Below are 27008 nucleotides of genomic sequence, written 5' to 3'. Positions count from 1 at the left end.
TGAATTCTGCAAGTCAGCAGTCAGTAAACAGTCAGTAGTTATCAGTCAGTATTCAGCAGTCTATATCGGCAGTAAGTATTAAGTATTCTGCAGTCTCTAGTCAGTATTCAGCAGTCAGTAGATCAGTCAGTATTCAGGAGTTCTGAAGTTACTCAGCTCGTGTATGAACATCACCGCTTTCTGCTCTTTAACTCACTCAGTAACACACACTCACTGTAACTCTCTCTCACACACAAACACACACAGTAACTCAGTGTGATGCAGGAAGTGAGTGTTCGTGCACACGTTTCAGTCACGTGCTCTTGGGTCTCTTGTGTTGAAGCCGCAGCGGCTGAGCCGTGTCACGTGACTTGCGCGAGCTGTGGCGCTGTGTCAGTGTGGGAACAGAAACAGGTAAAAATCCGCTTCATTGTCTGCGCGAGTCGGTTCGGCCTCGTATTCGTTTAAAGAGCGAATCGGTGTCGGATTTAGGAAAAATTCTGGACTTTATTTTTTAGGTTGATTTGGAGGTCAATGACCAGGCCTCTTGTTTAATCAGCGTTCTCGTGAAAAAATAAAAACCCTTCCGAGAGATCCACTCGGCTTTCTGGTCAGTATATCATCGCCTGTTGTTTATTTTCGTGATTTGCGGCCTGCGGGCCCGAGCGAAGCCTCGGCGTCGAGTTTGCAGGCGAGCCGGAAAACGTGGTCCAGTCGCGGGGGACGGCGCCGTGTGAGCGCCGCGGGAGGAGCTAAAGGCTTTCGATAATCATCGCGTTTTAATGAGATAATCCGGAGAGTGTTGAGCTGAGATGGGGGTTTCCTCACTGATGAAGGGAATTCACTCGTCTCTCTGTGGGAGCTGTGCCGGTCGGCCATGAGGCTGAACCTCCCGCGGCTTTAGCTGCATTAGCTTAGCATAGCTTAGCTTAGCATAGCTCAGCTACCTGTTCGCTTCAGGAGGATTTAAGTGTTGCATAATACGCAGAAATCCTTGTTGACAAAAACATGTATATGATAGGCACAAACTATGACTATAATAATAATAATAATAATAATAATGATGATGATGATAATGATGATGTAATGATTATACACAATTTCACAAAACAACACGGCAGTTGAGTTTCCTTAACTTGGGTTAACATAACTAGCATAACTTTAGGGTTTTAGCAGAAGCTCTGTGAGTATTAGTGCATTTAATCAGAGAATCAGCTGTTAATGGTGTAAATAATGAGTGTGTTCAGGGCCCGGGCTCACACACACACACACACACACACACAGGTGTGTGTGAGAGAGAGAGCTGAGCTAGTTAGCAGGTGAAGGTGGAGAAGGTTAACGAGCTGCAGAGACACAGTGCTGTAGAACAAACAGGGGCTCGTGGGAGATCAGCACAGGGGTGTGTGTTTTAATCCGGATTATTTATACATGATGATGATGATGATGTAAACTCGCCATGTTACTTCCGTTATGTCTGAGTGTAAAGTTATCAAGTTGGAAAGTTATAAGGTAGAAACTGTGTGAGAGAAACTGCCTGACTGTGTGTGTGTGTGTGTGTGGTTAGATAACTAAAACACTCGTTAATGAAGTTAATCACTGCATCCATCTTCGCTGTAACCTGTTAAATCGGAGCACATGTCCCAAACACACCTGTGTGTGTGTGTGTGTGTATCTCTAGTGCACTAGGAGAAGGTGTGCAGTTTAAACCCTCCTGTGTGTGTGTGTGTGGGCAGCCTACACGGAGCTCAGGGAGTCGGTTGGGCTGCAGCTCAGGACTGAGTCAGACACACACTCACGGTGTGTTTGTGTTCTGTGCGGTTTATTCGGACGTCAGTCAGTAGTTTTTCCATCCCTGCAACCGTCGCCGAAGTCCTCGAGTCTGCACGAAGTGTCACTAATCCTGTGTGTTTTTGTCCTTCATTCATTTTGACCCCTGACCTCTTTGTGCTCTCTTTCCTCCGCAGGTGTTTATTTCTTTGTAAATACTCTTATTTGTATATACTGTAAATGATGACATCAGTAGGAGGCAACCGGAACCGGGCTAACTGGGAGCAGACACAGACACAGAGCCAGTCACAGCACAAGCAGAGGCCTCAGGTGAGTGTGTGTGTGTGTGTGTGTGTGTAAGGTCAGCATAAACACACATAAATGGTTTGGAGTGAGTACAGAACGCCATTAAACATCTCACGAGTCTCACAGCAGGACATTTCTAAAAGAAATGATGTCATCATGATGTTCCCATCTGTTTAGCTCCTGCAAGGGTTCATAAACTTTATGAAGATGGCGGCTTAGTGGTTGGCACTGTCGCATCACACCTTCAGGGTCGGGGTTCGATTCCCGCCTTGGGTTGTGTCTGTGTGCGTGGAGTTTGCATGTTTTCCCCAGGCTAGGTGAATTTCCTCCGGCTACTCCGGTTTCCTCCCACAGTCCAAAAACATGCAGTGTAGGGTAATTGATCCAGCTTTACTACTCCGTTGTGCTGCTGTAACACCTGATGATGCGTCACTGGCTCACCTCAGTAATGGGAAGTGTTGTAGTGATGTAGGTCAATAATTTACACGACGACCTAACAGGAAGTAGAGGATTCTGGTTTAAATGCAGAATTCTCTAGATTGGTATCGTCCATCAGGGTTATAAAGCTGAGCTTTAAGTGGCTGGTGAACCATGAACATGAACCTGGACTTTCAGTCAGTTTGTAGGTGACGAGAGAGCTTTTTAAATTTTATACGCTCACAGTAATAGAAATTCATCGTGCAGATTCTGTCCTAATAGACGACTGTAATAATAATTCCTGACCCGTTTGTAAACCCAGTTTTGGAGGATCCAGCAGCATTTTAAAGAATTGAGCATCATCACATTCACTCTGTGCTCCTGTTCGCTGCCTGAGTGGGGCGCGCTCTCGTTTCCATTTCGAACAGTTTCGTTTTGTTTACAAGTAAACAGGTGTGACTGAAACACCCGGTGAACCACTTGAAAAAACAATCACACCAGGGTGTTTTAACGTCGTGGTTCTGCCAAGGGTTAGTCCTAAAACCACACTTTCCACATTCTGCGCTATTACAGCTGTTAAAGAGTCTATAAGCCACGCCCCCTAAAGTTTGCATGGGATTACTTTGATGTTTTGCATGAGACTTACTTATTTTTAGGTACAGGTTGATTAAATCTACCTGCGTGTGGCCTTAGTGCTGTTTAAAACACGGGAACACAACCCTTCAGGTCGCGCCCACTCCCCTCCAGGTTCTCCATCACATTTTCCTCAGAAACATTTACGAAATTTATTTTTAGCTTCTTGTAAACCGTTCGTGTTCACTGTGTGCTGACTCGTCCACCTCTACATACTTTTTTTTTTCTCCTAAAAGTCCTTGAGGATGAATAAGAGTCGTGATGAATCGAAGCATCACTGGGGCTCGTCTCTATTTTTATAAAATCACAAACCTTTCAGCTGCTCGGATCTATATGACAACGGTACGACCTTCCAGCAAAAAGTATGGAATCATTATTTAAAAAGTAAATAATAAAAATCAGACGTGCTACAAAACTTTCATTTAACATTCCAACCTTCTGGCTTTTAGAAACATTTAAAAATTTAGAAAAGAGAAAAAAAATGTGGCAAATTCCAACTGTTTTTGCAGATCAATCACGGGGGTAAAAAGGAATCACTCAATTCTAAGGAAAATAATTCAGAATAACCATTTGATTTGTAGTTCTAAAACACCTGCATCACATCACGTCTGCTAGTTCGTCTGCAGTTAAATAAAAAAAAAAAAAAAAGTGTACTTGACAGCTGAAACAAACTAGAGGATCATAAAACTTTTCAGGAGGTAAATAATCACATAACGTTGCAAAAGATGTTCAGCTGTGTCCTAAAATTAAATGGGAAGAGTGTAAAAGAGTAAGAGTAGACTGAGGAAGACATCAAAGCGTCAAGAAAGAAAACTTTAAGCCTTAAAACAAAAGAAAATGAGGAACAAATGAGCGAAAACCGGAGTCAGTGACCGAACTGTAAGACATCGCCTAAAGGAAGTGGGATTTACATACACAACCAGCCAAACGAAAACCATCATTACGGTTGCATCAAGATTACAGCGGGCTAAATAAAGCAACCATGGACTGATGAAGGTGATATTCAGTGATCGCGAATCTGTATCGGGCAGCGTGGTGATGCTCGTTGATGATCGTGGGTCGTGTGTTGGGTAAAGGTACAGGGGAGATGACGAGTGTGTGTGTGTTTTAAAGTTTAGTGTTACACGTGTTCCTCATTCACCTGAGGTGTGACATGAAGTTCTTCCTGAGATGCTTTTCTGCTCATAAAGGGTGATTGAGTTAATGTGGACTCTCAGTTTGATCATTATTCTCTCTCTCTCTCTCTCTCTGTGTGTATGAGAGTGAGTTTCACCGAGTAAACTGCTTTAAAAGACGTTTGAAACATTTCATGCTGGTGTGTGTGTGTTGGTTAGTTATCCTGGACAGCATGTTTCAGATCGATGAAGTAGATACAGGTCCTGTCCTTGCAGCATGGGTTCGAGCAATTATCCTGTCTCATTAACGTTTAAGAAATGGCTGTTTTTATTTTCCCTCTAAACTCTAAATCTACCCTGTTTTTCCTGTACACACGTTTGTGACCTACAAAAGCCGTAATCCTCCTCCTGTTTCTCCTGAAGCCCGTATTCGTTTCTCAGCACTGTGTTTAATCGCTCTCTCCTCTCCTCTTCCCCCCCCCAGGCCACCGCTGAGCAGATCCGACTCGCGCAGATGATCTCGGACCACAACGATGCTGACTTTGAGGAAAAGGTCAAGCAGGTCAGGAGCCTTTTAAAGATCACAGTGTGAAATCGCTCTCAAATATCAAATCTCAGACAGCGTGTGTGTGAGATCTTGAGTTTTACGGGTTTTCCTACATCAAATCTAATCTCTCACTGGTCACACACACTCCTGTGCGGAGTTTCGAAAATATTTTGGGAAAATGTCTGATTGTTTTAACACTATTTCACAGTCAGTCTTGAAACTGTTCGGTAGATCTGTATCTATTATAAATTTAAACATCCTAATTTCCAATTCTAGACCGAGCTTTGACGGTTCTTGTTTCAGTCTTGATTTTTGTGAACATTGAGTAAAGGTAGAGGTTTTATCTCCTCTGATGCCCGCAGTCAGTATCAGCCGTAACAGACTGCAGAGATCGTAACCGCCTTCAGGAAAGGCTTTAAGAAAGGAATCCGAGGTTCACCCACACACACACACACACACACACACACCCAGCACACCGGAAACCCCTTCATAGACTCCCTCTGTAGTGATGAAGGGGACAGTGTGAGTGTGCGAGATCAGCTTTAGAGCTGCTACCGGATGCTCTCTCTCAGTGTCAGTCTGAGTCCGAGAGCAACATAAAGCTCTGACATTCAGAAACAGCTGATTAGGAGGATTAATGAGAACGAAGAACACGTTAACAACCGGCATGTAAAACAGTTTTTACTGTTTTTTTTCAGAGTTCTGTTTTGTGCAAATGACTGTGTTGAGGAAAAAAAAAAAGTGGGTTAAACCAGCGATTCTGCTTTAAGTGTAAAATAAATATCAATTAAAAATTAAATTAGAGATATTTTCTCTTAGGGTGTATTTATTTTATGACTTATGATAATATTTTCGAACTTTTTATATTCCTGACTCGTTCCAAGTAAAACTAAATTTCTGACCCCTGGTTATCCGTCACAGACCTCTGGTTTGAGAACCTCAGTGGTGTTGTTTTAATGACCCTGTTTGTCAAACTGTCTCCTGGTCCAGGACAAATACAGGTAGTCCCCGATTTACGAACAATCGAGTCACGGATTTCCGCAGATCCGAACAAGTCACGGAAGTAGCTCACGTGTATCGTACAAAAAAAACAACAGTGCACCATTTACAATTAGATATTGTGTGTGTTTAGTGTTGAGTTTAAACCTCTCATGTCTTTAAGTGTGTGTGTGCTGTTCTTCTCCACTGTAACACACGGTGTCGTCCCTGCTCTCTCCTGTCGTGTGCAGCTAATTGACATCACTGGAAAGGACCAAGACGAGTCCATGATCGCGCTGCACGACTGTAACGGAGACGTGAACAGAGCCATCAACGTGCTGCTGGAGGGCAGCCCCGACACCGTGAGTGTGTTCTTTACTCTCACTCCAATAATACACCTTCTCACACACTCCACAGTCAGGTAACAAAGTGTTCACACACACGTATACACACCCACAGTCTAAATAGTCTGATCTCATGTACCACAGACGACATTCTGTGGGTCCGACGGTACGGGGTGTCTGATATGTTCAGTCGTCCAAAAATCATTTAATATTAAACATTTATACTTCTGTAATACGTCAAGTTCTTACAAGGAGCATCGGCTAATTAGCATTATAACATTATATGTTATATTTTATAACCATGTTTGCCCTCCTTTCACTGCTCATAAAATTGTCAAGTGTGTTTCTTTAAACTTCTCAGACCAGTTTAGATGATTCAGATTCAACTCTTCCGCTCGTTCCAAGACAGATCAGGAATGTCTTGGGTTCAGTCGCAAACGGCCTCACAGTTGGCCAAATGTGTCATGTTATGACTTTCGATTTTTAAAATGATACACGGTCACTTCCAAACAGACACTCAAGTGTCTGAACGCACACGGGAAACCCCTTCACACGCTCCCTCTGTAGTGATGAAGGGCACGTGGTGTGTGTGTGCGAGAGCGACGTCGGAGCTGCTACCGGATGCTCTCCCTCTGTCTCTGTCGGAGTCTGAGAGCAACGTGTAGCTCCCACAGATTCCCCACGTCATGCAGGTTTATTACCCCACGCTTCCTGTTACTGCCCCCCGGCCCAGTTTAATGTCTGATGGACGTTGTGTCGCGTCTCTGGTGCCCACAGGACTCATGGGAAATGGTGGGAAAGAAGAAGGGGGTGTCGGGCCAGAAGGAAATCGCACAGACAGAAGGAGGAGACGAAGGGAAGGAGAATCGAGAGAGAGGAGGAGAGAGGGACGTCGCACGTCGTAGAGGAGGAGCTCCGAGGAGGGGGCGTGGCAACAGCCGTGGACGAGAGTGTGAGTAAAACCTTGAGGACATCGGATCCTCTCTCATGTGTTTTTCCTTTTTTTTTTTTTTCCCTCTACCTCAGTATTAAGCGTGTGTGTTATCCAGACACTGTGTGTGTGTCGTCATTTTAGCATTATAAAACTTTTTAAACCTGGAAAGAGAAATTCCCTTATTAATGAACTCTTTTGAGTCAGGACGTTAGTATTGATAATTTTTTTCCCCCTTAACGAAAAACATCATTATTTAAATTTTTTAAGAGATTTCTTCAGGTAAGTGATTTCAGTTTAAAATATCAGCTTCGTCCTTTCGAATTTAAATAAAGCAAGTATCGTGTTTAAATACAGTTTAGGACAAAAGACATTTTATTCAGCTGTGTCTTGTAGGACAGATGTTATGTTTTGATGTTGAGTTGTCCAGGTTTTTTATCTTTGGTGATCTCTGTTCTTTATCTCAGCCTGGTTTCTCACACTCGCTATATTTAGTCCAGTTAATCTGAACGCAGAATCGCACTCTTTATAAACGTGGTCTCGGTCCGGACTCGCAGGGACGATGTGCAGTGATGTGCAGTGATGAGGAGTGATAAGTGCGCTGCAAGTCTGGGGTCAGAGGCTCTTGCGGTCAGGTTTTGTGCGCGCGCGTGCTTACTGAACACGTCTTTGTGATAGGAAGTTAAAGTTGAGCGTGCCGCAGTCTGTCCCCGTCTGGTTCTGCTCAGTCTGTCCAAGCGGTGACACTCAGTCGTCAGGGTTCAGTTCAGTCCAGACAGTTTCCAGGATTTTTGAGTGAACGCCAGCAGCACAGTTCGTCCAGGTTACGGGACAGACGTCTTCCCTGGTGGCGTTCACCAGGACTTAACTTGTTTGTCTCTTATGACTTTTGTTTGATGCATTTTGGTTTGCTGATCAAACCGGTCCAAACCAGCTGCAGGTTTCAGCCTCAGACGTTTGTTTACTGATCTGACCGACGGAGACGACAGTTTAAAGTGTTTATCTCATAAGCGCAGTGTGTGTGTGTGTGTGTGTGTGTCGATTCCTAATAATCTGAGTTTTACTCATCATACACATATTACACATCACATCCCGCGCAGTCACTCACTCTCGCTCACGCACACACTTACACATAAACCAGTATTGTAAGGAGGCATTTATTTTAGAGTTAAAGCTCTCACACGCATCTCACACACACACGCGCGCACACACACACACACCTGCAGTGTAAGGGGGCATTTATTTTTGGAGTTAAAGTATTTCCGCTGAGTCTTTTTGGTGAAGTCCTCATCGTCGTTCCGCTCCTCACATGTAAACGGTCTACGGTTCGATTCTTATCTCTAATCAGTGCGACCAGCTCTGACCAGCAGTGTGTTTTGTAAAACATTTTAAATTTTTTCTAGTCAATTTGTTAATAAAGTCTTAAAACAGACCGACAGTGTTTTAATATGAGAGACTTTTACTGCTGTAACGCGGAGACGTTTTATTGTCCGTCCTCAGACAGAACAGTCTGGTGTTATTGATGTGTTTCAGGATGTAACTGTAACGTCTAAGGCTCTGGCACGAGTCCAAGCTGCTTGGCATGGGTGTGTGTGTGTGTGTGTGTGTGTGTGTGTGTGTGTGTGTGTGACCTAGTTTATATCCGCGCCTCAGACCACTTCTTACCGACATCAGCACGTCTCGCTTCACTGCCAGTGTTTACTAGAAGTGTTTTTCCTCCTGCGAGCGTCATCACGCTGTGGACCTGAATGTCAGTGCGTTTGATTCTCAGCAGATGATCGTCTCCTGTTTCAAGTTTTGTCGTCATGTGCACCGTAAATCAAACAATTAAAATTTACTCCTACTTTCCTGTTTTGATTTTTATTTCACTTAAAATGAATCATGGGTTTTTGTATTTTGTTCTCTCTGAATCACGGAAGCTCCCTCAGTACACATTCTCTCATCCTCCACTCATCACTCTCTTCTCTTCTGTGTGTGTGTGTTTGTCTCTGTCTCTGCAGTCCGTGGACAGGAGAACGGTGTGGACGGCTCTAAAGTAGGCGGCGTAGCGGGCAGAGGGACGGAGCGCGGCCGCCGAGGACGAGGCCGAGGAAGAGGTGGGGTTTTACTGCAGCTTCATGAGCGAGTGTGTTCACACACCTGATTAATCACGACGGAGGACAAATATGCACACTGTTCTGAACTGTAATGTTTATTATGTATCGTGACATGTAGGTGAGCAAACTTATTAAAGTTTCACTCTGGTAAAAAATAAATAAAATTTAAAACCAAATTAATGATTCAATAAACAATAGAAAGAGAATTAACAAAAGGGTAAAGTGGAGAAGTTACACGACGCTTTAACTGAATTTACCTCATTTGATGCTTTAATTAAAGGAAAAACTCAACAATGTTATTCAATGTGTCATGTTATGACTTGATTTTTAAAATAATACACGGTCACTTCCAAACACACGTGGCTCGTTTTTATTGGACTAAAGTGTGTCCCCGTAGGTAATTTAGTTTCCCCTACTTGCATGAAAAAGAGTCATGTGATTGGCGAGCGTGACGTGTCTGAACGCACACGGGAAACCCCTTCACACGCTCCCTCTGTAGTGATGAAGGGCACGTGGTGTGTGTGTGCGAGAGCGACGTCGGAGCTGCTACCGGATGCTCTCCCTCTGTCTCTGTCGGAGTCCGAGAGCAACGTGTAGCTCCCACAGATTCCCCACGTCATGCAGGTTTATTACCCCATGCTTCCTGTTACTGCCCCCCGGCCCAGTTTAATGTCGTGAAAGTTCTTGAATCCCTGTAAAGCGAAATTTCTTTATTAATACAATGTTTTGAATCAGAACTTTAGTATTGATGATTTTTTGATATTCTTAGTATTTTTTTCCCTCTATGTAAGGGAGTTTACTCTCTACGCTCTTTAAATGTTCATGTGCGTTTGTAAAGGATCCACTCTAAGCCCACACTGTCATGTGATGGTCGTGTCTCACTGGTGCCTCTGTGTCCTGTAGGTGGCGCTGGCAGGAGAGGGGGGCGGTTTTCAGCTCAGGGCATGGGGTAAGTGTGACCCTCTCATGTGACTGACATGTAAATGTATAAATAACTCGCACACACACACACAGTGGAGTGTGTGTGTGTGTGATTAGACTGCTAACACAACACTTTTCCAACAACTACACTCATTTATCTAACAGCTGCACAAACCTCGCTTACAGTCACTGAGTCGATGTGGAGTGTCTGAGAGACGACTCGCCTTCTGTTTACGTCTCTCTTTCTCTCTCTCTCTCTCTCTCTCATTTTGTGTCTCTCGTTATCTTTGCCTTTGTCTCATGCTCTCGCTGTCCCTCTATCTCTCTCTCATCTGATTCTCTCTAACAGTAATTATATAACTGATATCTCTAGCATCTATGTAATTTTTTGTAAAGTTTATATACCTTTAAATGCTTTTTCTCTCTCTCTCTTCGTGGTGTTGCAGTACGTTTAACCCAGCAGACTACGCTGAGCCGGCGCAGACGGAGGAGAGCTATGCCATGGGAAGCACTTGGAGCAACACGGGGAACTTGGAGCCGGAAGACGGTGCCAGTGCGTCTCCCTCCTTCACTCACTCACCCACTTATTCTCTCTTCTTTTAAATCAGATTTATTTTATTGTAAAGTTTAAGGGCCAATATTATCGGTTGTTAAGTGAATGTAGGTTTTTACAGACAGCGTTTCTCACAGGTATGAAATATGCCGGCTGTGTACATGTATTTTTATATATGTACACAGCCGGCATATATATATATATATTAGACTTTATAGCACTTTATTTTATTAAATATAACCCCTAAATTCTGAACCTCATTTTTAAATTCCGATGCAAGACCCCCAAAGTTAAAATTAAAACATTTCTGCAAACCAAAGAATATGCAAAAGAAAAAATCTAAACTGACATTCATAACCTCAAAAACCTAACCTAGCTTATTCAGTTAATACTTTCTCCACTGTGTTCATGTGATGACCCCTAAAAAAAAAACATTCTCCATGTGTAGTCACGTGACTCCTCCCCATCCAGTCCATGAAAGCAACATGAGTGACGTATCCTAATTAAATGTTTTGTTTTTTTCCCAGCACAATCCTGGGCAATATGATGAAGGGATGAAGAATTATGATTTTTTTATTTTAACCAACTATACAAACATGACTTAATAAATAAATATACAGAGTTGTAAAAAAAAGGGGGGGAGGTTCAAAGTAATAGCACAGATTCGTAAAATCACACTTTTTTTGATGATTGATTTAAAATAAAAAATATTAGACTTTAATCACGTCGCAGTCTGATTAGCGCTTTTCTTAAATTTAAGACTAATATTATTAACACAGAGTAAAACTGGTGTTAAAACCGTAACATTCCAGAGATTTCGATGTGATATGAAGACGTGACTGTGTGTGTGTGAGCGCCTGGTTGATTGTTTATATTTTTGCAGGACTCGAGTTTCCTGCAGGTGAAGGAACAAATTGCGCACGGAAGTTCGACTCTGCTCCCGGTACGCATCTCAGCCGTCTTTACACCTTCTGTCCACACGTCCTGTGGTAACCCGTGGCCGGTAACCCTTGTTTTTCTTTCCCCTCCCTCAGGTGCGTGGCGAACCCCGACAGAGGAGTGGGGCACTGAGGACTGGACTGAGGATGTAAGACACGCTCGTTACAGATGTGGATCATGAACATTATATATATTTGATTTGGGGAGATAAACACGTCTTTCTGTCCCCAGCTGTCTGAGACGAAGATCTTCACCGCCTCCAGCGTGGTGTCCGTGCCCATGCCTCAGGAGAACGTTACCATAACAGCTGGACAGAGGTAACGCATCCACTTTTTAATCTTTTTGAAGGTTGTCTGCCTACAAGTTTAACACTCAACAATTGATGGTTCTGGACAATGAATTGAAAATTCAATCAAACTTTATTCATTTAGCATCTACTTCCTTCACCACCAAGTAGTTCCTAGGTGCTAAACAAAGTGCATAATGCCAAATGTAGATTAATATTAAATAATAAGATGGACAAAGGACACAGATATATAGCCGGAGATAAAATGCACAATAAAAACAAAAATAAAACTTAATTAAAAGCAGCACAAATTATCAAATTATAAGGAAAGTTGGACAGACTAATCAACACCCTCTACTACATAATAAGAGCATTTCTCTTTAAATATGTCTTTAGTTTGGCTCTGAATGTAGAGAATTCCCTTTCAGAGGTCAGATCAGGAGGGAGGGGGAACAGAGTTTAGCAGCGGCCACTAAAAAGCGCCAGTTTGGAGTTAGAAGAAGTTTGCTTTAACAACTGCATTTATTTGGCTGACGTAATGCAGGTTGCTATCGGATATATAACCCCGAAACTTCCAAACCTCATTTTTAAATTTCGGTGTAAGACCACCAAGGTTAAAATGTTCCTTAAAAAAATAAAGGCTTGCCTATGTAAATTCCTTTTTTAAATTTTTTTTATTGTCTTTTAATGTAATGTCTACTTTAAAAATAAAGTACTATTGCTTGTGTAGTCACATGACTCCTCCTCGTCCAGTCACCAACATGGAGGAGAACCACTACATTAGGAAAAAAAAATCGGCTTTAATATTTGAGCAGCACAAACCAGTGAACTGTGAGGGCAGAAAACAAAACAAAAAATGTCCCTAAAAATAGTAATTTTTAAAATCATAATCAAGGTAAAATGTTGACTTAATCATGACATTGATGTATGTTGTAGGTCGTATCGCTCAGCACTACAGGAACTGTTACTCGGCTCGGATCTCAGATCAGTGTCATTTTATCCAGTCCAGATGTTGGTGTTTAAACAGGCTGCTTTTAAAGTTATAATGATGTAATATCGATATTGATGAGATTTTTAAGATATTGGATCATTTTTGTTTTAAATAAATTGAGTTACAAACTGACTAAATGCATCTGATGTAATGTTTTTTAAAATAAGAAACATTTTTGCAAGTGTAATTTACATCCTATGCGGTTTCATTTATTAAAGCAACCCTTTTAAAAAATTTCTAAAATCAATAATCAAAAAATTTTATCATTAATTGCATTTTAGTGTTTAGTGTTTTGTTGAACGAGGTTGAGAATGTGCCGTTTTAAATCATCATAATCACATGCGATTTGTTTTGTGTGTGTGTGACTTTTTAACAGGATTGATTTAGCAGTGCTACTGGGGAAAACACCAACCTCGTCCTCTTCCGAGACAGAGTCTGCTCCGATAGACGCGTCTCAGCCCCCGTCTCTATCCCAGTCTTTGGTGTTTAGTAACTCCAAGCAGTCTGTCCCGCTCTCCCAGCCTTCCTCCAGCTCCTCGTATAATCAGCACAGCATGGTGAGACTGCTTCATAATCAATCAATCAATCAATTACTAGGTTTTCTTACTTACAGGCTAATGGGGTATTTTTTTTTCTTTCCCCCTGACCCCAGGTGAGCATGCTCAGTAAGGGTTTCGGTGAAGTGGGCGACTCTAAAGGCACCAGTGGGAACTCCACCACTGGCTCCCAGTTTCTGGAGCAGTTCAAGACGGCGAAAGCTCTGGCCCAGCTGGCGGCGCAGCACTCTCAGAGCGGCCCGTCCAGCACCGGGCCCTCCAGCTGGGAGTCCGGTCCCGCTTCCCTGGCACAGTACGGTAAGGGGTCGCTTTTCAGAGGTCTTGTGGCGTTTCTTTTGTTAGTCTGTAACCAAGGAAACGGGTTCTGTGTTCCCCTGACGAGAACACGAAGTTCTCTTACAGTGTGTCGTTGTTTAATCCGGTGTGTTTAGATCTAAAGTCTCAGACGGACACAGCGGGCCTCGGCCCCTTCACCAAGCGGCAGCCGTACCAGCCCGCCTCCTCTAGTGCGTCCTCCATGATGGACGCCTTCCTGCAGGAGAAAGGTCCCATCCCCTCCACCACCTCGTCCCAGCCCACCCCGTCGCCCTCTCTGGCCCAAACTGTCTCTGCTCCGAAGCCCCCGGGCCCCGTGGTGAGCCAGCAGCCGATCCCCTCGGGTCCCGCCGAGTCCCAGGCCTCCAGCCCTCTCCCTCTACAGCAGCATAAACTCAAACACCAAAAGAAGAGAACCTCCATCTCCACCAAGGCAAGTGTTTCCTCTGAACACCAACCACTTCACCTTCCTTTACCACCACACTGGAGGGTAGAACAGGGAAGTGGAGGAAAAAAAAAAAAAACTTTATTGTGATGCTTTTTTTCATGTTGCAGTTCATATCAGCGATTTTAAAAAATATTTTTTTTTCATTTACTTTTGATGATAAATAATTCTGAGGATGTTGCTTGATGCTGACTTAATTTAGATTTTCTGCATGCGGTCACACTCGTGCCGATTTTCAGTACAAGTGCTAAAGTTGCTTATATCGCTTATTTAAACAGGTTTTTTTGATATGCTAATTTGAAAACAGAAGTCGCAGCACATCTAGTTTTAAATACATAACCATTCTTTTGAACATGTGATGGGTAGATGGACAGATCAGTCATCCCAGACTCATGTCTAAAAGCAGTCCATTGGACAACACTACATATTAAAACCAGTAGTGTGTGTGTGTGTATATAAACTGTGCTTCTGTAGTCACGGACTGTGTGTGTGGTTTTTTTTTCTTCTCTTCTCCCTCTATCATGGCCGAACAGATCCCGGCTTTAGCGGTGGAGATGCCCGGTTCAGCAGACATTCCCGGACTCAACCTGCAGTTTGGAGCGTTACAGTTCGGCTCCGAGCCCGTCCTGGCGGAGTACGACACCGCGGCTGTAGCCACCACGACACCCGGCAGCGTCACGCAGAACAGCCTCTACACCAGCGCCAGCAGGTTTCACTTCTTCACACCTCTTCTTCTCTTTCCATCCCATCAGCGTACACACACACACACATACACACACACACGCGCAAACAGTGAGGAAGTCCGTTCAGCGTTAAACATACTGTAAACCTGTAGTCTTAACAGCATGACCTGATTAAACACCCATTTAATTATACACACGGCTGCTCCGGCCTGAAGTGATCAGTTACACCTGAGAGTCGATTGATCGAACCCACTGTGGCTCAGTCGATGGTCTCCAAATGCACCACAGATTTTATAATAATGAACAGAAGATAAAAGATGTTTGAAGAGACATTTATGTTACAAAATTTATTATATTCTTAATTGATGGGTCTCAGGGGGTTCAACTGTATGGAGGAAAAGTCACGCTACCAGAATGCAGAATTTAAACCCCCCTGTGTCAGTTCATAAGTTATCCCCATGTTCGCTTTTTTTTTTTTTTTTTTCAGTGCAGCTCTCACATTATTTTTTTCAGTACCGCCCTCGTATACAGCTGATTTCTGCTCACCAGAACGTCAGATGATAAATTTTAGAATATCTACTATATATATATATATATATATATATATATATATATATATATATATATACACACATCAGGGCTACTAAATATCTTGGCTGCCTCATCATGCTTGTCGATCTGATGATCTATAGTTACTCTTGTGTATCTCTTTGTTCCCTCTGATGATGTAATCTCGCCTGTGTGTTAGTGAGCAGGGTCCTGCTCTGTCCAACGCCTCTCAGATGGAGCTGTACGAGCAGAGAGCGAGCCAGACCCGGCGCTACCCGCCCTCCGTGTCCTCGTCCCCACAGAAAGACCTGCAGCCCAAGGTGAGAGAGAGGGTGAACACATGCTGATTAATCCTCATTTTACTCTACACACATCTGCTGTTCTTTCTGGACTTTTAATTATAAACACTAAGATTTTAACCAGTCCGTGTTTTTGTAATCAGTCATCATTCCAATCTGTGAGAGAGTTTATGCTTTTGTCTTGTTTTTAAGTAAAGTGTGTTAATGAATATTCTCTCTCGTGTGTTTCTCACGTACAGAACGGGTTCGGTTCCATTCAGACGACGCAGTCTCTGGAAGGTAAGCGCCTCCTCTGTTCCGTGGATCTCAATCAGCTCTCATCTTTTATAATAAAAAGCAACAGTCTTGGATTATTTTAGATTGTTTTTATTTAATTACATTTTCTCGTAAACATTTTGAACAATGAATGCTGTTTAATGGTATTCCCCAACTTATGAACATTCTGCAGATACAAACAACCCGGAGTTCTACTTCTGGTTTAATCATGGAAGTAGCTCTCGTGTATTGTACAAAAATTTACATTGCGGTGCATCAGATACCAATATTTACAATTATATACAATAGTTTGAGTGAAATGTATAAAATGTCTCAAATTCAGGAGAAATGAGTCGGTCTTGCCGATTTCAATGAAACAGTCTGGGAGCACAATGATAGAAAATATCTGTCCTGATGGTGAAAATTCCTAATAAAACAAGAGTTTACAGTCCAATACAGTGGAAAACAGCTCAAAACCGAGAGAAAAAGGAGTGGAAAAGGACAAAAGGCATCCAGGGTTTAAACGAAAATTTTATTTGTCTCATGGACATTACGATATGCAGTGAAATGCTTATACGACCTCCTGTGACCTTAAAGATCAACACGAAGAAATAAATTATGGAATAAAATAGAGAAAAATGTTAGTTATTGCAGTAATATAGCAATAGAAGATAAGAACAAAATATAAAAAAACATAGCTGTACAAATATAGAAAACTTTTGTTGTGGAAATTGAAATGGACTTTAAAAGGAAATGTCCAAAGAGTCGCATGTGCAATGTCCTTAAATGGGTTTAGTCGTAAGAGTAAACATTTCTTATTTACTTTGCTCATCTGGTATTTAGCCGGAAATTTTATTGTGCAAAAGCATCTCCATTCATCCTGACAAACGAACACCTAATCGAGACTTAACAGATATTTCATTCTTTCTTCTCCTGTACCAATCTGACTCTGGTCAACTCGCCTGGCTGTTTTTGTGTCCAGCTGCAGCAGGCTCTGCAGTGTCCGTGAAGCCGGCGTCTGACTCGAACGTTCCCTCCACCGTGTCCAACATGGCCTCCATGTCTGAGCCGCCCTCAGGCCCCGTCTCCCTCCTGACGTCCTCCAGTCAGACGCCTCTGGCTCCACTTGGACATGAAGACCCCTCGTCGAACACACTCCCTCCTCCACAACACAACAGGTGAGGACAAAACGTGTTTCTTGTGTGAAGCGCTGGATGTGTGGAGAGCGTGAGGAAACTGACGTGTCGCTCTTTCTCGCAGTTCCCTTTCCACACCGCAGAGCAGCCTGACTCCCTCCACAGTGCGCACTTCCAACACAAGCTTACTGGTGAGCAGGAAATGTTTAACTACAACACAAACAACCCAAAAAACACTACAGCAGAAATGTTGAAGTAAATGTTAGTGTCTAGCTCAGCACGACATAAGCACTTGGAAAATGTGGTGGGGGGGGGGGGGCAGTTAAGTTTAAATGGTGTTAAGATAAATATAAATAAATAAGAGAGCATTGCAATTTACTCCAGAAAACCTCTGAAATGTCATCAAGGAGGGGCACAAACCATCAAGCTGAGCTGAGCTGTTTGCCTTTTTGCAAAAACTGAAGATCCAAAACACATGAAAGGTGTAATTGCAAATTGGAGTTATTATTCCACCAAATACTAATTTCTAAGTGTTATTTAGCCAAAGCATAAACACAATTTGTTTACACATTATTTGCATTTTGTTTTATTTAAGTTATTAAAGCTCTGCAAATACTGCATGCTTTTGGGTTATTTTCATGTGTTGTGATGTCGTTTCCTTTAAATATACATTCTGAATAAGTTATATTTCGAATTTAGGTGAAATATTGTCAGCAACATTATTTGTTTTAACAGAAACAATATTTGTTTCATTTTTACAAAAAAATGAAACAAAACTGTTTATCTCATGTCTTGTACATGCACCTGTAAGTAAAAAAGACACTACTGCAGCATAATTAGTTTATTTGTTGCAGTGTGTATGTGTATATTATAGTGTATTTACAGGATCCTTAAAATGTATGGAATATAAATCCACTTTTATCCAATAAAAAAAGAAGAAATGTTATTAAAGATTTTGCTAAATTCGGAGACGCAATAATAATTTAATATGCTTGCTGTACAGTGATGTTTTCCCCCTAGTGGGCTGTGACGGTACTGCCGACACTTTTTCTGCCTTCGTCAGCTCAGACCAGATCGACTCTCTTTATCAGATGTCTGTTTTGCAATTTTGTGTACACACACACCTAACTTTTACTCTCGTATTTTGTCACCTTAATGCTTTTTTTTCTAATATATAAAATATTCTTTTAGTTTTTCATTATGTTGCAGTCCATAGCCATTCCTGTCTGGGGGGAAAAAACAGTTATTTGGTTAAGGATTGATCGTCGTTTATTTATTCTTTCTGCACTTTGTGCCCTAATATATTCATATCTTTTGTCTTCTTCCCCCTCCCTTAGCATCCAAATGTGGACGGCGACTCGAGCCTGCACTCGTCTTCCTTCTCTGCAGTGGCCCCGTCTGCCGTTCCCCCTTCCTCCACGGTCTCTTCCTGTTCCTCCTCGGCTCCCGTCCCTCACAGCGCTCCCGTTCCTCTCTCCTCCGCCTCGGTCAGCGCCGCATCCGCTCAGGTCAGTCTGGGTCCGGTCAGTAGTCTGGCCATGGGCCTAAACAGTGCGGGCGGAGTCGCCTCCATCGTCCCTCCCGCTGCTGCCGCGTCTTCATCGTCGGCGATATTGGCGTCGGCCGCACCATCGTCAGCTTCGTCACGCAGCACCGCTGCCTCAGGTAACGGCTAGACTGAACTGTCCGACCTGAATGTAGAGCCTTATTTTACTCACAGTGTTGTAATGCTTGGTGTGTGTTTTGCGTGCAGGGAAAGCGCCTCCGAATCTGCCTCCTGGAGTCCCTCCTCTCCTGCCCAACCCCTACATCATGGCTCCTGGCCTGCTCCACGCGTACCCGGTGAGAATCTCCCACTAAACCTCGCAAACCTTTCATTTTTTTTCTGCGTCGAATGAATGTCTGACACACACGTTCTCCCGTCTGGTTTAATCGCAGCCCCAGGTCTACGGCTACGATGATCTGCAGATGCTCCAGACGAGGATACCACTGGTGAGTTTTAACAGACGTCACATGACGTATCATGACCTCTGGGTTCATACACAATGAGGGTAAAGTGGTGCAGACGGATTTAAATTAGAGACGCAGCCGTGCCGGTTCGTACTTGGAGTTAAGGTCATGAGAGGGCACGGCTGGAATAGTTGATCATGTGACTGAAGCCATTTACAACAGTGGAATGACATGGATGAGAACTTCAGTTCCACTGTGTGTCTGCACATTGACAAATGTAAAAACCTTAAACCTTTAATTCCTCGGCTTGTTTCTTCTTCTGTTACATGTAGGATTACTACAGCATTCCGTTCGCTACTCCGACGACGGCACTGACGGGCAGAGACGGCAGTTTGACCAGCAACCCGTATTCAGGTGGGAAATTCAGAGAGAGCTCACGATATTCACACAGTGCTTTTGATACTTGAGACAAAAATCAAACAGGTTCATGTACACTGACGTCTCAGAGCTTTAATCTCACGTGCTGGATGTAGACGGGTGAAGCGTGGAAGCACAACATTGTGTGTTTTTTACGTTTAGATAAAGCTTAGGAAATGCAGGATTGTTTTAGAGTTTCTCTCACTTTTTGTCCAAATCAACCTGCGTTTTCTGCAGCTCGACACTTGTGATTATTATGTTTCTAGCATGTAGACAATTAACACCAGAGCCTCTGTTCTTGATGTACGGTGAGATAATTAAATGAGACTAGACTTTTATCAGGTCTAGTGATTTTGTAAAACAATCAAATAAAACATGAGATTTTAAGTAGATAATGAAAAATTCATGGCCTGCGAGTGGCGCAGTGGTAAAGTGCTCGCCCCATCTGTAACCTTACAGAATCTGATGCTGTAACCTTTTACGACCGGAGGTCTAGAGAGAGCTGATTGGCCGAGCTCTCTCAGAGGGGACACATAGTTCAGAGGAAACGCATGATGGTCTTCGGCCCTCCCGACGGAGTGGTAGTGACTGAGCCTTAATGTGGGAGCCCCCTAGTGACGGGGAGGAATTAAACACGACTAAATCAGGGAAAAAACAAAAAAAAAGATGATAAACTTCATTGTGTTTCTAATCTAAACCTGATCGCGTCCATGCATCCTTACTGTTTATTCACCTCGCCCTCTTTATTAACGTTACGAAACCTGTTGTTAATGATGAATAATTATCGTTTTATTATTATATATTTTTTTAATCCTCCCTTTTCTCCCATCTGTCTTCGTTTGTCCTCAGTAGCTGGTGACCTGACGAAGTTCGGTCGTGGGGACACGTCCTCTCCAGCTCCGGCCACCACGCTGGCCCAGGCCCAGCAGAGTCAGACCCAAACTCACCACACCACGCAGCAGCCCTTCCTGAACCCGGCTCTGCCCCCAGGCTACAGCTACACCAGCCTGCCCTACTACACGGGCGTGCCCGGTCTGCCCAACACATTCCAGTACGGCCCTGCCATGTTCCCGGTGAGAGAAATGTGTTAGACCTGCGAACTTAAATCTCGTACCTCCAGCTCCGTTCAAACATCCGTAACGAACCCCTACTAGTGTCTGTTCACAAAGAACAGGTTCATCAGAGTTCGGTATTCAAAAGCAAATGTTCAGTCTTTAGTTTTATGCCTCGTCTGCCTCAGCGTGCTTTAATCAGATAGATATTAAGGTTTAGTCTCTTTACTTATGATATTAAACATATTTAAAGACGTCGAGGCGTCAGGATACAACAGCAACTTTCATCAAAATTTTGTTACTGTTGCAAATTTGTCATGTTTAATAAACTATAAGACTAATATATAAGAGTTTATTGTTTCCACAGTGAAGGTTTTATTTAAACATTTCTATCAGTACACTCTCAATCAATTATCTAGCGAAGGTGAATTAATAAATAATTGATTATATTTCTCAAATGCGCCGTACGAACACCTGCCTCGGGGTCCTCAATAATAACGCACAGGTTTTTAATATCTCGCTTAGTTCTCAGTAAATCGAGAACAATATGAAGTCATCCCTACGGCAACGTTCAAACCGTACAACGTACCAAACTGTCAACTAGTCAATAAACAAACACTCCCTTACCACAAAGACGAATACCGCCAGACAAACGAGAGGGGGAGGGGGGAGGCACCCTGATTCTGTTACGTAGGTCGGCCTGTCACAGAAAAAAATAAATAAAAATAGGGTGCGTTTGCTTAGTGTTTATTTACATCAAAAGTGAACAAGCAAATCCCCCAAAAGTGGCTAAAAGGTTCAGAAGCCAAAACAATAAACACAAATTCCCTCTAGATAGTCCTGAAGTGAAATCTCATGCTGCACCAAACGAAAGAAACAAATACCACACACTACCCTTCACTCCCCTCCTCTAACCTCAACCGGGAGAGAACGAAGTACAAACAGACTGGTGTTGACTTCCTACTAAACCACTGTGCATCATTAAACAATAAGACTGTTGTGTCTGTCTGTCTGTCCAAATTTAAAACCGATGCTGTGAAGAATACAATGTCTAGTTTTCTGAACTGGTATGTGAGCTACAGAGAAATACGATTCAAAACAAACCGTTTCGTTACCAACATTTAAACCTGTTAAATCTGTGTTTTTTGGTGTTTGTTATAAACGTTGATTTTTGTGTGTTTACTCAGGTGGCGCCTACGTCCTCCAAACAGCACGGTGTGAACGTGGGAGTCAGCGCGTCGGCCACAGCCTTCCAGCAGGCGAGCGGATACGGATCCCATGGATACAGCACTGGTAAGATGTTCTCTCACTCACACACACACACACACACACACACACACACACACACACACACACACACACACACACACACACACGTCCTGTAGGAAGGTAAGGTGCACCCTGTTAAAGGCCACCTGTTGAAGAGTCCTCATGACAGCAAGGACATGGTTGTGTGTGTGTGTGTGTGTGTGCTGGGTGCAGAATCTCGTTGAAGCCGCCACCCTCGTTCCTCAATGAGCAAATGTATTTATCTATTTATTAAATAAACATTCCATTTGTTAAGTCCATGTTTGTGTGTGCAATACTACACACAGAAAAAAACGGGGGGCGTGACTTTAGATTTCGAGTCCGGCGTTAGTTGCGGTTAGTTTACCCGTAGGCGCCTAGCGGTGTTGGTTCGGCCCGGTTAGCGCTCGGGGCGGTAAAGTCAGGGACGGCCTCGCTTTAAGGTGGTGGGACGTCACATGCTGCTTATCCATGCTTCCTGCTTTTCTGCTCTTCACTCCTCTCCCGTGTGTTTTGTTTCACTCTTTCCCTGGGCATCGTCCGCCCTTCTTCTGCTTTTCACCTTCATTCCACACTAATAAAAACCTCCCGGCTCAATTATTATTTTCTTTCTCTTTTTTTTTTTTTTTTTTTTGCTTGCTGCTTCCTCTCTCCTCTCGCTCCTCCCCTTCTTGCGTGTCTTGCCTGGTGTGTGTTTCTAATGCTGTGGGGCTGTGGCTGTGTGTGTGCCCGTTTGCAGGCTATGAGGATTTGGGCCAGGCTTCCGCAGGGAGCGGGGATTTCTGTAAGGGCGGCTACGGCAACGCTGTGGCTGCTGCCGCCGCCGCCGCCGCTGCTTCTGCTCAAAACAAACCGGCCAGCTCAGTCACCGCGCCCGGAGTGGGTGAGTGCACACGCACGCCGAACGCCCTCTCTCCACATCTCTCTCTCTCTCTCTCTCTCTCTCTCTCTCTTTCTGTCCTTCTCTCTTTCTCGGTCTCGTTTCTTGATGTCATTTGCTAAGATCACGAGCACTAACCTCAAAGTGGAAACTCAGAGCCGCCCCAGTGTTAGGCCCCGCCCTCCTGACATAATGTTTATACTTAAATAACTATGAGAAGTGTTCAAGTCAAACCGGGACTTGTGAAGTCTTCAAGCACAGTACAGTGATGAGACTCTCAGGTGATTCTTTGCTCACTGCAGTCGTATCTTGTCGCCAACTTGCAGAAGACACACACGCGCGCGCACACACGATTCATTACCAACATGGCACGTTACATTAACTCGGCTGAGCGTTATCGCCACGTCCCCCGTACCTCGCTCCAAGACGTATTTTCACGTTTTGGGACGTTAAAGGAGTTCCTGGGAGACCAGTGTTTCAGACATGAAGCAGGAAAACTTTCTCCCTTGATGGTGTCCAAGCACTAGTGAAACACCAAGTGCATTATTGTATCGGGGGATTAAATAGAGAGAGTTTTCATCTTATTACTGTTTTCTGCACAATCAAAAGTGCTTGTCAACCAAGCCAACATGCTAGCTACAATTATTATAAATAATCAAATGAAAGGATTTGTTAGATCAGAGCTCTCATCCTTTAAGGTAACAGAGGACATCAGTCTTTTAGTCCAAGTGGGACAGAGTAGGACAGGACTTGAGCAGCTGCTCTTAATTGTGTTCATGCACAGATGAACCTAAACCTTGTGATTGGCTCAGACTTCACCGTGTTGCAGTAAAGCACATGGAGTGGTGTGACAGCGCTGGCGTCTGCTCGAGGTCGCCCTCTAGTGCACTTCAGGTTGAGACAGGGAACAGAATGACATCGTCATCCTCAGTGGAGTTTGTTCGTCTCTGATGGGGCAGGCATATCTCAGGATTCAGATAGGCACAGATTTACGTGTGTGTGTGTGAGAGAGATCAAAGATAAAGGTGTGCAACTTTTTTGTTTTTTGTTTTTACACTGTCTTCATTTGAAGTGGTAAATGTTGCAGTTCCTCTATAATCCTGCAGGTGGCAGAAGATGGTAACTTTGTGGTTGGAGCAAATAATTTGGTTTAAAATTGTAACAAAAAAATAGAAATGTTAAATAAATATTATAATTTATTTATTAAACTTTGATACCGACAGACTCTCAATACGAGTCGAATTGTCACACGTGTTTGGTGGTGATGTCACGCCGTCTGCTCCCTGCTGATTCCTGTCTTTACTATGAGGAGCAGAACACCAGGGAGATGCTCCGTTCCTTCTTAAATTAAAAATACCTTCAGTCGAATGAATCAGACGTTATATTAACACACACACCTGTACACTGCAGATGGGCTGTGGTTGTGTTTCTGTACAAGGAGTAATGTGTGTGTTTGTGTGTGTCCTTCCTTCAGGAGTCTCTGTTACATCCAGCAACACGGGTGTCCCTGATATTTCAGGGTCTGTTTACACAAAGACACAGGTGAGTGTTGAGCCTCAATGAGATCATCAGAGATTTTATATGTGAGGGTTATTCAGTCCCTTTACTGATTCTTTTGTGTGTGTTTGTGTGTGTGTGTGTGTGTGTGTGTGTGTGTGTGTGTGTGTGTGTGTAGTCGTTTGAGAAGCAGGGTTATCACGCGGCAGCGGCACCGGGCGCCTCGTTCAGCGTGCCCTCAGCACTGGGCAGCGGTGGCCCCATCAACCCCCCCGCCGCCGCCCCCTACCCTCCCGCCCCCTTCATGCACATCCTCGCTCCTCATCAGCAGCCCCACTCACAGATGCTGCACCACCACCTACAGCAGGACGCTCAGGTCAGCCTCACACACACACTCACACACACACACTGATCTCTTCAGACCCGCTTTACACCAGTGTGCACCGCTGCAGGCCTTCAAGTGTTCGTATCTTTTTTTTTTTTTTAATCAAATAGTCTATTTTAGTCTAATTAGCCTAAGACTAATCAGTCACTGTAGAACACGAGTAAGTTAATTGTTTCATCAACTGAGTGATAAATTAAAATGGTCAGATTATCTCTGATGAGCGCGTAAAGGGTGGTGAGGTAAAAACTCCCTGAGAGAGCAGGAGAGGAAACCTTGAGAGGAACCAGACTCGACAGGGAACCCATCCTCATCTGGGTGAGCAGGGTGATAACGGAGAGCAGGGATTGATCTGCAGTCATACTGTGTATTAGGAGGCTGGAAGTTCTGTATAACTATAATAATATTTCAGTATAACAGTTGATGTCTTTAAGTTGATACGGACTCCGGTTCATTATTGGAGACTCAGGTAGACTTGTAGGAAACTCCAGTCCTGAACTATCGACAGCTATCTGTATCAGCCGAGGCCAGGACCGTCTTCACCACACGGGGATGAGATCTTTAACCAGAAGCGGGACACCAGGATGAGTCAGACAGGTCCAGAGGGCGGAGGGGGTCTGGATCACTGGCAGCTCAGGAGAGGCAGGTGTAACTCAACACACACAGAGAGAGAAGGTGAGAACAGTTAGGTTTGAGTTTCAGTGTGACGGCTAATCAGAAATAAACAATTCTGTACTGAATGCAGAAACTTCCGAGTGATGTTACAGTGACTCCTTTATATGGCGTTACATTATCGAAAATCGATATCAAAAAGTCTCCGATCTGCCTTTTTCCAAGTCTAAAACCCACTCATTACACACTTACACACCGGTTTTAAAACACAGCGAGTGCTAATCACTTTAAATCATGTGCGTTAAAAGCCGCATGCGTCCATGTGCTTGCAACTGCAACTTGTGTGTTCATCAACTTGAATTTTCAGGCTTTAAAGGTGTTTAATGTAAAAAAAAAAAAAAAAACTTCCCCAAAGTTCGTTTAGAAATAATTATGCTGGGTGGCAGAGATACGTGTTGCTCAGTTAAATGTTAAACTGTATTTAGGAGTAAGTTTGTATAGTTTAAATGTTCCGCTCTGTTTTTATGTAAGAAAAGGATCGTTATAAGGAATGAGCTACATTTAATTTATTATGAAAACGTTTTTATGATTTAAACAAAATCAGGAAGAAAATTTATATTGAATTATATTGATACTTATAGAATCATAATATTAATCGGTACCGAGGTATCGTGATATTGTATCAGGTGTGGACTGGTGAGTCCCCAGATCATCCCTAATCGTGGTTTTATCACACGAGTGTAGAGGAAATGAACGTCTCGCTCTGCTGTCGCCTTCCCAGATGTGTGTCCTCCCTGCTTTACACACTGTAGATAATTCTCTGCTCTGTCTCTGTCTGTCTCTGCATCACTAAGACATACAGGACATTGGGATGAGCTGTGCTCTGTAAAGACGTGTCCCTGATCATGTTTTTTGTTTCGTCTTTTCTTCAGGCCGGCTCGGGACAGCGAAGTCAAAACGCTTCCATCCAGCAGAAGTCCCAGATCAACAAGTCGACCTACAACAGCTACAACTGGGGGGGCAACTAACCTGCCCTTTGTTTCCAATCCGCTCTACACACACACACACACACACACACACAAAAGGAAAAAAAAAGGCTAAAATTAGGGGACCCTTCTCTTCCACCCTAAATCATCTTCGGTGCCGTTCTTTAGCTTCTCCCCTGTCCTGTCACCCTCCAGTGCTCCTCCTCACCACACGGCGGCGCTCTACTCCGGCGGTAGCAGTATGTGCGCACTCGTGCGATCAGGAGGGTGAGGCCTGGGGTAGGAGCGCTGTTGAGGAAACTCCCAGCCGAGCCTCGAGTGTGTTGAATTGTTCCTGAGTTTCAGTAATAATCCCGTCTCTCTCTCTCTCTTTCTCCCTCCGTCTGTTTGTCTGTTCATTCGTCTGTGACATAGAGCTATTTTCTAAAGGAGTCTTTTTTCTATTTGGTGGAAGAGAAGTTCTGGTTTGGCAGGGAGTCTCCTGCCCCTAGTTGCACCCCAGCTTGATTTAACCCAAGAAATATTATATATATGTATAAAAAAATATATATCAACACGAGGGCACAAAGTTAAGACAGATGTTCCAGGTGTGTGGGAATGTGAGTTTTCTAGAAATTTGTTTCTCATGCTTAAATGTGAGTCTGTAATAAGGGTGTTAAAAAAAAAAAAAGAAAAAGGAAAAAAAAATGGACTTTGTTTAGTTTGAACCCCTTCAATCATCCCGAAATTGTTGTACAGGCTTGGCATATGAAGACGCTCTTCACCTGCATATCCACGTTCTTTATATGAAGCATAAGAGGTGTGCGTGCGCGAGGGTGTGTGTGTGCGTGTGTGTGTGGGTGTGAGGGTGTTTACACTCGCTGTCAGTCTGCTCGTACTGGAGGGTGGCATAGACTTCCATCA

General features: G+C 43.5%; 1 protein-coding gene across 5 annotated transcripts; it reads left to right on the top strand.

The window, feature by feature from the left end:
* Positions 1-271: 271 nt before the first annotated feature.
* ubap2l (ubiquitin associated protein 2-like) lies at positions 272-26186 on the top strand. 5 transcript variants are annotated; one of them, XM_053489967.1, is made up of 29 exons: positions 272-393; positions 1944-2076; positions 4702-4779; positions 5994-6104; positions 6864-7038; positions 9018-9113; positions 10017-10062; positions 10481-10587; positions 11471-11530; positions 11622-11674; positions 11758-11843; positions 13180-13360; positions 13456-13657; positions 13792-14108; positions 14654-14829; positions 15552-15672; positions 15891-15930; positions 16889-17084; positions 17167-17233; positions 18380-18707; positions 18796-18884; positions 18981-19034; positions 19325-19406; positions 20259-20482; positions 21649-21754; positions 22488-22631; positions 24103-24170; positions 24304-24501; positions 26052-26186. In XM_053489967.1, the coding sequence occupies exons 2-29, from the start codon at positions 1987-1989 to the stop codon at positions 26145-26147; spliced, it is 3591 nt and encodes a 1196-aa protein (XP_053345942.1). In that variant the 5' UTR covers positions 272-393; positions 1944-1986; the 3' UTR covers positions 26148-26186. The 5 variants fall into 5 exon arrangements, with proteins under 5 accessions (XP_053345942.1, XP_053345943.1, XP_053345941.1 ...); XM_053489968.1 differs by lacking the exon at positions 272-393 and adding an exon at positions 400-589 and having other exon boundaries at positions 20262-20482; XM_053489966.1 differs by lacking the exon at positions 272-393 and adding an exon at positions 400-589.
* The last annotated feature ends 822 nt before the right edge of the window (positions 26187-27008 follow it).

The sequence above is a fragment of the Clarias gariepinus genome, chromosome 28, assembly GCF_024256425.1.
Source record: "Clarias gariepinus isolate MV-2021 ecotype Netherlands chromosome 28, CGAR_prim_01v2, whole genome shotgun sequence".
Classification (NCBI taxonomy): domain Eukaryota; kingdom Metazoa; phylum Chordata; class Actinopteri; order Siluriformes; family Clariidae; genus Clarias; species Clarias gariepinus.
This window is presented reverse-complemented; position numbering and strand designations above follow the sequence as displayed.

Coding starts and splice junctions, on each gene's coding strand:
- ubap2l (XM_053489967.1), top strand. CDS start 1,987: ATGATGACATCAGTAGGAGGCAACCGGAACCGGGCTAACTGGGAGCAG. Junction 15,931..16,888: donor GACGACGCAGTCTCTGGAAG/GTAAGCGCCTCC, acceptor TTTTGTGTCCAG/CTGCAGCAGGCTCTGCAGTG. Junction 18,885..18,980: donor GCCTGCTCCACGCGTACCCG/GTGAGAATCTCC, acceptor GTTTAATCGCAG/CCCCAGGTCTACGGCTACGA.